This window comes from Heloderma suspectum, chromosome 5 (genome assembly GCF_057233095.1).
Source record: "Heloderma suspectum isolate Gila_16-S chromosome 5, 16-S_ref, whole genome shotgun sequence".
Lineage (NCBI taxonomy): Eukaryota > Metazoa > Chordata > Lepidosauria > Squamata > Helodermatidae > Heloderma > Heloderma suspectum.
Window position 1 is genome coordinate 18799211 of NC_139462.1, and position 12086 is coordinate 18811296.

A 12086-nucleotide genomic window follows, 5' to 3' on the forward strand; every position below is an offset into this window, starting at 1 on the left:
CCAGGTTCTAGTATTTTGAGAGAGGGAGAAAAATGGGGGTTGGACTCAATGTTCTTATAGGACCCTTCCAACCCTACTCTTCTATGATTCTATCCACATTCTCCACACTATGCATAATTTTATAGACCTCTATCATGTCTCCCCTTCCCCTCCATTTTTCCAAGCTAAACAATCCCAGCTGTTGTAACCTTCCCTCATAGGGGAGATGCTCCAGCCCCTCGATCGTTTTAGTTGCCCTTTTCTGCACTTTTTCCAGCTCTACAATATCTTTTTTTAGGTACAGCAACCAGAACTGTACACAGTATTCTAAGTGTGGTCACACCATAGATATGTATAAAGGCAGTTTGGTATTGGCAGCTTTATTCTCAATTCCTTTTCTAAGTATGCCTAACAGGGACTTAGACTTTTTTTACAGTGGCCACACACTTTCCATCTAAAGTGTTTCATCTTTAGATGCACACTTAAAAAAAAACAACACATCATGTGTGATGTGGCCTAATCACGTTTAGTAGTAGCCATAATAGTAAGGATAGTGGTAGAAGAATTCCTGTTTTAAGAATCATATCTTTTATTTGGAAAGCTTTGGGCCTGCCCTTGAGTATTATAGTTACTAGAATGCTGGATTTCTTCACAGTTGTTGGAAATATGTGAAAAACCAGTGCATGGAAAACTTGAGTCCTCAAAAGCAGGGCTATGCGTATTCTGAGATTGCATCACAAAGTTGCACAACCTGGTAAGGCAGAATTCAGTATTCTGAGAATTTAAGCTTTCATTTTTAAGGAAAAAAAACCTAGTATTGCGCCTATAATAGACACTGTACCTAAGACCAAACGAAGTTACAAGCCCTGCCGAATCTAGATATAAAAGGGGTGTGGAGGGAAAATGTAGAGGGAAGTTATCAGTTCAAGAATGCCGTAATCGGAGATGAACTGCAAGCAATCAACTCCAGTTGGGGCCCAGCCCATCCGATCTCCCCTTGCTAGTAATCCTGCAGCTTCCCAACAGGACGTGGTCCTCCAGCAGGTGACAGGGGCTCGAGTCTCCTTCCCTTTGCAATGAGAAGTCTCCCATCTCTCTTCCCACTGTCCCACAGTAGATCACAGATATATTAAATACAAAGTCTAAATTTCCAGCTGCCTCCCTGCTTTAAGGACCCTGGCCGTTCAGGTCTATCTTACCCATAGGGTATAAGACCAGAGTCATTGTTCCCACGGAAGATGAACATTTCCTCTTGTACACAGTACATTTTGCACTGACAGGTAGTTCCAGATCTGCCTCTAGCAGTGACAGAGTGGGTTAGCATATGCCCATATGCTTTTGTCTTAAATGCCCTCATTTTAGAGAGTGGTGAGGGGAGGAAGGTTGGTCTTCTGCTGTTATCTTTGGCAAATTTCCTTTCCACCATTTGGCAATCATTCTTTTTTCTCAGAAGGGGGGGGCAGCCAAATCCAAGATTTCAAAATAGTAATAAAAAAACCGCACATACACAGAATCTACATCCTGCAAAACAAATAAGCAGAACTTAAACTCCCAGACCAATTGTCCACTTAGCACAGTGCTTTATCTCCCTTCAATACTGTCCAATTTACTATGTTTTAGAGTAGGGCTGAGAAGCCACAGGCCCATGGGCCAAATTCAGCCCTCCGAGGTTCCCCAGATGGCCACGTCCCTTCCCCTGGCCCCACCCATTTACCTCTGGCCACCAACTGTTTGGTGGTTTCCCAGCTGTTATACAGTTTTTTCCCCATTCTAAAAGGTTGAAATGCCTCTCCTAAGGCCCATTTACTGGCAGTAAGAGCTTTAAGCTAAAACATGCTGATATTTTTGGTATATTGGCTCCTCCCCTTTTGCCTTTGGCCCCACCCACCACTGGAATGCAGCCCCTGAGAGCTTCTCTGACATTGAATTTGGCCCTTGGACCGAAAGAGGTTCCCCACTCCTGCGTCTTCAACCTGGTGCCTTCCAGATGTGGTATATGAAAAGTCTCATCATCCCCAGCCAGCGTGGACATCGGAGGAGTGATTCCCTGAGGAGCAGGCCAGATAGCAAGAACGGGCCCACGGTGTCCAAAGATGCAGATGATACTGGGCCCCACATTAAATTAGGCCTTGGGAGGCAGGTTCCTGGCCCCAGCACTAGACAGACCAAGGGTTGGCTCAGTACAAGAAACCTTCACGTGTTCAGTAAGCAATATTAAGCAACATGCACACCAAAAGTGCTAGATGAATAATAGTAGTAGTAGTAGGTTCCTATGCTGACATTTAGATTATACTATCCTTTGATCAGGAACTTGACTTGTTGCTTATGTTACTCTTTAAAGTGCTACATGCGTGGATGCTGCATTAGAAATATTAATACAGAGTGACATAAGAAACAAATCAAGTTCCTGACCCAAGGAGAGTATAATCTAAATATCAACACTGAGGTGAGGCAAGGTGAGGCAAACAAGACTAGGGATGGATGGATACAAATGCAATTGCATGGAAGTCTCCGTCTACCCTAAGGAAAATGTAAATAAATCCTATAACCTATTTTGGTGGATTAGTGGGGGAAACTCAACTAAAGAAATGGAGGGGAAAGCAGCTGCATTGCTCTTTTATTGTCATTTCGTAGGGGAGATCCATCCCAGTGGCAAGAGGGACCAATACCACGAACAATAATCCAGGGTTATAAACCTAGCTATGCTGGTTAGAACCAATGGCAGTTGTAGGCCACAACATCTGGAGGGCCACAAGTTGCCCACAACTGCAATAATCAGTCTGTAGTTTTACAGCACAGGTGTTACTACCATCAGATCCCTAAAGATCAAGTCAAACCCTGAGCTTAGGAGTTAACTATGTATCACATGCAAACAGCTGTAACTGAACCTCAACTATTTTTTTAAATAAACATCAGGTTTGGGAGAAGGATATTTAGAGCAGAGAAATGGTAGTGGGGGGGATCTAACCCTTCCCACCTGCTGTTTCTCTGTTCCAAATCCCCAACCCAATGGCATTTCCCCCCACCAGGTTCCAAATGCATGTTTATTTAGGACACCGGATACATGAGCATTTAAATTCTGATGAGTTTTAAATGAACTACAATTGAGTGTATAATGTATTATAATTATGACTATTGGATTTGTTTGTTTTGTGTAGACTGCTTTGAGCACAATGTATTGTGGAAAATGCAGTATATAAATAACCTGACTTATAACTATGAGAATTGGTGGGGAGGAGGGCAGAGGAAAGCATTTCCGACATCACAGTTCAATTGCACAATACTGTTTTATGTTTTTCACAGATACTTACTAATTTGAGTTCCATTTACTTCAAAAGTACAGACGATACTGTCTTGTGTCCTTCCCAGCTTGAATCCCCTTCCTGTTAGAACAACTTGAAACTCCTCTGAAAGCAAAGAGACAGACAGACTATGAGAACTGATGGAGAGGAGGGCAAAGGACAGAGTTTCTGACGTCACAAATGATGGAGGTTAAATCCGTTTGTAACTTCCAAAATGAAATCTATCATACCAGTGGGAAGTGGGTGTTTCATCACTGGCTTGCCATCTGATTTGTAATAAAAGTCAGTGTCAGGGTGGACACTGAGCCCATAGAATCCCAGAGTAGTTCTGATTCTGAGGAAGAGCAGTCGCTCCTGGGAGGGGAGCGCGCTCCTCTTTCCCAGGGCCCACAGCTGACGGAGTTTCCTCCCACCAGCATTCCTAGCTTAGATAGCAGTCCAGGGAGTGACAGAGTGCGGGTAGCAGACTTGGTGGACGCGCGACGCCGACACAGAGAGCAGCACCAAATGGAGGGCGCAGAAAGGAGGCGTAGTGCCCGGCTGGCGCGCAAACAACGGCTGCTCCCAGAGGATCCAAGGGAAAAGGGGAGGGACTCTCCCTAGTCCTTAAGTTCAGGGGTCTGCCAGTAATTCCCTTTCAAATGGGGACCAACTGTTCCAACTTAGGGCATAGGTACTCTGCTGCTCAGATCTAGTTGCTAACGGTAGAGTTGTTAAGTTGTAAAAGAAGAATAAAGCTTTGAAAGGAATCCCTTTGTCTGTGTCTGGACTTGGCTACTTAGACTGAGAGAGGCCTCCAAGGAGCCCTTGACAGTCAGGAACTCAGTGCACATTGACTATTAATTCCTATGATTTTAGGAGGGCAGTAGTAAATGTTAGGAAGTTCCAACACTTGCTGATAAACCAGCTGGGGTGGTGCTTGAGGTTGACTGGTACATCCCACTGTCAACTAGGAGTGCCATACTTTTGCCAGATGTCAGGGTTTGCCCCCCACTATTTCTCCCCAAACAGCACCGGGGACAATTTGGGGAGCTGAACTGGTTCATCCAGTCTGGGTCGGAGGTTGTACTTACAAGAGCTTCTTTCATTTCTCTCTCTTTTTTTAAGTTGTAAAAGTGGACATCTGTGAAAATGTCGACTGGGGGGAGGCTTCCCCTCCTCTCCCCCACAACCCCCGGGTTTAAAATAAGAGCTCTGCCTTCCACCATTTTTCTCCCACTCCTAGAATGCTGAGAGTGAATGCTAAGGGCCAAAACACACATTACTTTAAATGTGTGTCTAGCAGCTATGTCTTCTTTTTATTTTTACTCTAGGGTAGGTGCAGATAGACAATCTGGCTCTTAACCCCCACACACACACTAGGGTCCCAATCCAGATTGTGGGTCCTCCATCTACTCTAAATTAAAAATGAAAAAGACCTAGCTGTTAGACACAGATTTAAAGTAAAGTCTGTTTTGGCCCTGAGAAAGGCCTGAGGGGACACGGCCCTGGCTTTCAATTTGAACATGGAAGGGGGGAGAGGAACATCATGCCTACTGCTTATAAGCAAGGCCTTTTTCAAGTTTTGAGAAAGAAACGAAAATAAAGAAGGACCTGGCTCTAGTAAGCGCAGCCCTCAGACCCAAACTGGGCAAATCAATTCAAGCCACCTGCAACATCACCACTCCGAAACAGCCAACCCAACTGACTAGCTGCAAATGGGGTTTGCAAAATGGAGATAGCTGTATACTGTACCTCTGTAGCCTTGACAAGTAGCTTTGGAAAACTAACCAATGTCATCTTCACACTCAACAGTCATTGGGAAAGGAAACACTAGTAGATATCCCATAATGACCATCATTTCTGACAGATATCATTCAAGGCAAATGGGGTATTTTGCCAATATCTAGATTTCACTTTCATTGGCTGTAAAGGACAATATGTGTCAAGGCATCAGTCTCCAAACCACACCTTGTGGCACAACCACTTTTGACATTTACCAGTACCTCTTAAGAATCAAGTCCCTCTGACAAATTCCCCAATTTCACCCTCATTCCTATTGTTTCACGGTAAGCACAGACAAGATGGAAAATGTCCAGACCCATAGTGAAATAAACTGAATTTTAAGACATTGGGTTGTCTCCAGTGTTGTTGTTGTTGTTGTTGTTCAGTCGTGTCCGACTCTTCGTGACCCCATGGACTGTAGCACGCCAGGCCTTCCTGTCCTCTGCTCTCTCCCGGAGTGTGCTCAAGTTCATATTCATTGCATCGGTGATGCTATCTAGCCATCTCATCCTCTGCCATCCCCTTCTCCTTTTGCCTTCAGTCTTTCCCAGCATCTTACATTCCAGGTTCCTAAACAATATTGTTCTTTACAGCATCGGATTTTCTTTTCACCACCAGACACATCCACAGCTGAGTGTCCTTTCGGCTTTGGCCCAGCCGCTTCACTCTTTCTGGCGCTACTTGGAAATACCCTCTGCTCTTCCCCAGTAGTATATTGGACACCTTCCGACCTGAGGGGCTCATCTTCCGGCGTCATATCTTTTAGCCTTGTGATACATTCCATGGGGTTTTCTTGGCAAGAATACTGGAGTGGGTTGCCATTTCCTTCTCCAGTGGACCACATTTTGTCAGAACTCTCTGCCATGACCTGTCCGTCTTGGGTGGCCCTGCACGGCATAGCTTATGGCTTCACTGAGTTACGCAAGCCCCTTCGCCACAACAAGGCAGTGATCCATGAAGGGGTGTATCCAGTGTTACATCCCATTAATTGCAGTGGGTCTCCTCTAAGTTGGACTAATATTGGAAACAACCCCTTTTGTTGCACAATAATGGCTAGGATCCAACTGCACCCTAGAGCAAGCCAAGGGCATCTGCGTTCACATAACAGGAGCTCTGATTTCTGAAGACCTCTTCCCCATGCGACATCCCAGACCAGGGATGCTGAACCTCTTTCAGCCTGAAGGCAGAATTCCATTTCAGAGGAGCTCTCCAGGGCCGCATTCCCCTGGTAGGTGGGGCTGAAGGAGAAAGTGGAGCGGACAAAAATACCAGCATATTTCAGCTTAAAGTTCTGACTAGTGCTGTGCCAAATCCTGTCCCCTATTTTCAGGAACTTTTTATCTCCCTGCAAAAGAGGCATTGTTTTTTCTGCCTCTTTCGCAAGGAGAGGGAGAGGGAGAATTTCAGAGAATCTTCACCTTGGGGAGGGGGACAAGGTTTCCACATACTTTTTTTTTAAGTGTAGGAGATTCTTGAGGGCCCTTCTGTCTATTTTCTACTTTAAAAAAAAACACCCCCTGCACTTGCAGGAACCCAGGACTCTGCTCCAGCCCAGAATTCTTCCTCAATGCCTACTGGTGAGGGCAAAGTCACCTGGCCTCCTGGGAGTTCAGGAAGAGCTGCCAGGCTGGAGAAGAAGCCTGGACTCCTGCAAGTGCAGGGGGTGTTTCTACAAAAATAAAAAATAGAAAGAAGACCCTTCAGGAATTGCCTACACTTAAAAAGGTATGTGAAAACTCTGTCCCTGTCCCCAGGGAGAAAATTCTCTGAAATTTTCACCTCCCCCAGCCTCTTTCTCCAGAGTTTTCATTTTCCACTCACCCACCCACAAAATGCCGAAAATGGAAGCATCAAAATTTTCGGCGCAGCACTAGTTCTGATGGCCAGTAACTAAGCCATAGGAGAGGCATTTCAACCTTTTAGAATGAGGGAGAAACTGCATCAAACCCAGGAAACCACCAAACAATTGGGGTCGGGGGAAAGAGGGTCAGGCCAGGGGAAGTTGACATTGCCTTCTGGGGAACCCTAAAGGGCTGGATTGGGGCCAGATTTGCCCCCTGGGCCTGAAGTTGTTCACCATTCTCATACATCATTCAGGAGGGTCCCCAGAGAAACTTTTTGAGGAGCACAAGGGGCTGAAGCAGGAGAAAGGAGACAGTAAACCCCTGTTTCATGAGCTGAAGTCTGTCTGCAGTTCATAGAATCCATCCCATTATGTTTTTCTCTAAAATCAACGCAGCTATATTAAAATTTATGCACACCGCAACTCAGTGCCAAATCCTGGCTCAGCTGAGAAGTTCACCGGATGGCCAATGTGAAGTGATTTAGCCTAACCCTACTTCACAGGGTTGTTGTGGGGCTAGCCTGTGAGCTCCCCAGAAGAAAAGCAGGATGCCAATGTGATAAACAAAACATAACCCCTTCATAAACCTACCACTCCTGGGGTTCTTTGAAGGAAACCATGACAGCTTTAAATTTGTAATGTAGACTTTGGCAAACTGGAGAAGGAAGGGAAGCACCTTTAATTCACATCTTCCTACTCAGCATATGGAACTCTGAGTTACGCATTTTGCCCAAGGAAGTAACAGCAGGATAGTCAATATTTGCACATTGCTTTCCAGTCCCAGCAAACTCACCTCCTACACAGACGCTCGAGGGCTCCAGAGATAAAATTTCTGTGCATGACTGCTTCAAAATCTGTTTGGGGAAGTGGGAAGATTTTTTTTTTATTAAAAAAAGTTACAAGATCTGTCAAGGCAAAATGGAGTAATTGCAACTAAGCACCTCTACCAAGTGACCATCAACAGCCATACCTGGCCTGGGAAAAGGTGGTCATGGAATGGCTCTGTCTGGAGAATAGCTTCATAGTCATTCAGTATGGATTAGCAAATCTGGATATCATGGCAGATTCCAAATGTGGTTTTGCCTTGGATGACCTTCTCTGATTTATTTCCCAATGACTCCCATGATTCAGAATGAATGTGCTGCCCAAATTGTCTCACCAAAGACCCGATCTCAAGATCTCTGAAATCAGCAGCACAAACTTGGGTAGAAATTGATGACCTTCCATATTTTTTAATTTATTGGCTTTAAATTAATAATAACAACAACAACAACAGGCTGAGGCTCAGCCTCATAACTCTTGTTCTACACTTTCACATCCTTAGCAAAATGCACACTGGCTTCTATTGATTTACTTCATTTAAATGGGACGCTGAATATTTTACACTATTGATTTATTTCATTTAAAGGGGGGTTGAATATTTTATACTACTACTTCATGTGTTGATATTTAAATGTATATGTCATTATTCCACCCAAAGGACACTCAAGGTGGCACACGCACCCAGCAATAAAAATATAATAAAAGTTACATAAAATTAAATAAACAAGTATGAAACAACCGTCCCCCATCCCCCCGCAAAAAAATCCACCACCACCCTGAAAAACTCAGCAGAGCGACAGAACAAATAGAGCAAACCAGGAGCCTCAACCCAACTACTGATCAAGAGGGACAGCTAATCAATAATGAAGGCCCATCAAAAGAAGATGGTCTTCACTAAATGTCTGAAGATCAATACAAAAAGAAACAGAGGAGCCTCCTGAGAGATAGAGTTAGTTAAAATCAGACCAACGCTAGGGAGCGGGGGGTGGGGGTGGAGATTATATGGGTGACGTTAATCCCCAAAGCAGTATTTCCCAACCTGGTACCCTCCTGATGTGTTGGACTACAACTCCTATCATTCCCCGTCATCTTGGGTATTATAGGTCAATATCAGCCCTTAGAAGGTGCTTGGAAACAAAGCTGACAAGCAGCCAATGCAGCTAGGAGAGACCTGGCATAATTCTCTGTGCATAGCCGCAGCTCCAGAAAACAGACAGCAAGTCCGCAAGGACAAGCAACTTAACACACATTCTACCACATATTTGGCCACACATCTTCATGGACTCCTTATTGTCTATCCAGTCCATAAGGATGAAACCAAGAAAGAGGGAATGGGGTGCAGCTGAGAAAAATGCACTCAAGTCACAGAAAACGGCAGCGCCACCCACACAATCCCCAAACAAGATACAGTTCCTTATCATCCGACCACAACAGATGATGTTTTATATGTTTATTATTTGCTTATTATTCTATCTATATCCAACCTTTTTCCCTCTTGCAAGGAACCCAGGGCGTATGATATGGTCTGAATCCCTTTCCTCTCCATTTTATCCTCACAACAACCCTGTGAAGTGGGTTAGGCTAAGAGTCAGTGACTGGCCCAAAGACACCCTGTGAGCTTCATGGCCAAGCGGGGACTAGAATTTGGATCTCCTGAGTCCCAGTCCAATACTCTAACCACAACACCACATTGGGTAGCTTGCTTCAGTTATCCATGCACATCCAAGCTGGACTATTGTAACGTGCTCTACATGAAGCTGCCTTTAAAGACAGTTCAGAAACTACCACTTCAGAAAAACCACTACACCACCCTGACTTAAGGAACCAATGGGGGCTTAGCTGGCTCTATATAACTATTGCCCCAAGCTTGGTTCCTCCATCTAAACACATCCCACTTGTTTTCTTGGTCCAGAACCCGACATCCAGCCAGTCTTTAACCATGCCTCTGGTCTTTTTGACCTTGATCAGCCTAGGGATGTTGGAAAAATCTGCAATGGACTCAAATGAGTTCAGATTTCCAAGAATCCGACCTGCAGATTCCACAGCGGACCGGCTTTTCCCAAGTCATGTGGATCCTGCAGACTTGCAGACTAGTTTTTCACTTTGGGGTGGGATGTGCACTAATTCACATTAGTGCTAATGCGCACTAGTGTATTAGTGATGGTGTGCGTTAATGCTAACGTGCATTTGTGCAAATGTGTATTCATTGGTGCGCATTCACACTGATTCACCTTTCGCTAATATACATTCGTACATTTGCGCAAGTGCACAAGTGCATATTAGATCTAATGTGCATTAGCAGAAATAGAATGCGATTCTGGTAAAAAAAAAAATTAAAAAAATCAGATTCCACCAACGAGCAGATAACGGAACAAAAGTCACCTGACAATCTGCAAAACACAGATTTAACAAAATCCATACATTCCTAGATCAGCCTGTGCCAAAACTGGACCCCAGGCTGTCATCGGTCTTGGAAGCTTCCCCAAGGCCTAACAAATATGAAGAAAAATCATACTGCTTTTCTCCAGGGCGCGGGGGCTGGAACTCCCTTTCTGGACACCTGCATGGTATCACCTCCTTCCCCTCCCCTCAAAACTCACCTTTTCTGCAAAGGCCTTACTTACTTAACTCTTCGGTCTCCATTCCCCAATCACACCACTGAATGCACGTCCACTGGATGTGCTCATGCATGCCCTTCTGTTGTACTTGTTGCTCCTTCCTCCCCCCATTTCTGTTCACACTTCTCATTGTCAAACTTTAGGCCAACCTTCCCACATACAGTGCCCTACAGTGGTCTTGCACTACAGCTCCCATCATCCATAGCCACCATGCCCATGGTGGGCAGGGGTGATAGGCACTGTAGTCCAAGACCGATGGAGAGCCCCCGGTTGGGGAAGGCCACTTTAGACTGCAATCTCCTCGTCTTGCAACGAAGAGGGAGACCTGTTTGGTTTTAGTTATGCTGTGAAGTGAGATACACCAATGGTGCTGTATAAACATAACGGTGTCCACAGCCAGACTGAAAGAACATAGCTATTTGGGACAACCAGGAGATTTAAATTAAGGGATGTCAGATGGAGAGCAATGGTGTGTGCACATTCTGCTCTATAGGCATTGGTTTTTCACAGGTCTCCAAGTATATATGCAGATAGAGGGGTGGAGCTATGCACACAGAAATACGCTTGTTTATCAATGGCTGGGGTCACCAGGGGCAGAAAGGAGGTTTAGACCCCATCTCAGTGGTGTCCTTGAATGCAACCTTTATTTTCTTGTAACTGATTTCAGCCTATGATTCACAGCAATCAGAGGTTGAAGTGAGTTCATGATCAGTTAACTCTGGGATGTAATAAATGGCTCCCAAGATACTTGTTCTGTATTTTCAAAGGAAGGCAAAGAGCAAGGACTGACTTAAGAGTAGGTTCCCAGGCATACCCTAGCCTTCAATGCTCCATAATCGTCAACCACTTATCCTTGCTGATTAAAATAATTTTAGTGTACAGATGAAAACAAGCTAGAAGCAGACACTGAGTTCCTATAGGGAAATCTACAGAATAATGGCACTTTAATTTTCATGTGCATTACTTCACTCTGCTTGTTGGTAATTCCTGTTGCAGTCATGAGAAGTTTGGTACAAATCACAATTACAACATTTCTCTCCCCCTCCATATTTCAATCTCCTTCGTAAACATCCACGTACTTACAGACGTAGGAAAGATATAAGTGTGTGTGTGTGTTTTTAATGTATTCACATGAGTCTTACTGGAGTTTAGGCTAACTGAAGCTTTTGCACTATCCAGTTAGCAATATCTGGGAGCCAAGATGATACCAGTGAAAGGAAGTTGGACTTCTGTCAGGATGAGAGAGGGGAAACAACAGGTCTTAAGCACCACTCCTCAAATGGACACTTGCTGTATTGCATGCTGCAACTTAAAAAGTGTTGCCTCCTGCACTTCTGGCATAAAACCTCTGACATAGATGGGTCAAAGTGATGTAATATTACTGAATGTCCACAAACAATTCAACAGCTCAGGGAACAAAGCTGTCAACAACAAAATGTTAAACAGCCCATCTTCTGTGAGAAGGGAGAGTTGTCAATTCAACTGGAGATTAACATCTCACACAGGCCCTATGCAAGGAGTTGTGTGTGGCAGGGCATGGAAAGTCAACTGCAGAGATCCCAGGAAGAAACACATCGTAAGAGGCAGAGAGCGCTTCCAGATAAGGCTTTTATCATGCAATCACCCTGTCTCATTCGTTGAATTTTACAGAGAATCCAGATGGCAACCTCTTCAATTTGTAGCCCTCCTGTGTTTTTCCCACAGCTTCTTCCCACTTTTTTCTTACCAGAAAAAAATATCCATTAAGGAAGAAAAGAC

At 44.5% G+C, this 12086-nt stretch overlaps 1 protein-coding gene across 7 annotated transcripts in view; it reads right to left on the reverse strand.

Moving 5' to 3' along the window:
- Positions 1-12086, reverse strand: part of ANTXR2 (ANTXR cell adhesion molecule 2) — a 187591-nt gene that overhangs the window by 124460 nt on the left and 51045 nt on the right. For all 7 annotated transcript variants that reach the window (XM_084855440.1, XM_084855444.1, XM_084855446.1 and 4 more), the window contains exons 8-9: positions 7682-7742; positions 3291-3386 (exon numbers count right to left, since the gene is read on the reverse strand). In XM_084855440.1, coding sequence (XP_084711566.1) covers positions 3291-3386; positions 7682-7742 — 157 coding nt within the window. The remainder of the gene's footprint in view (positions 1-3290; positions 3387-7681; positions 7743-12086) is intronic.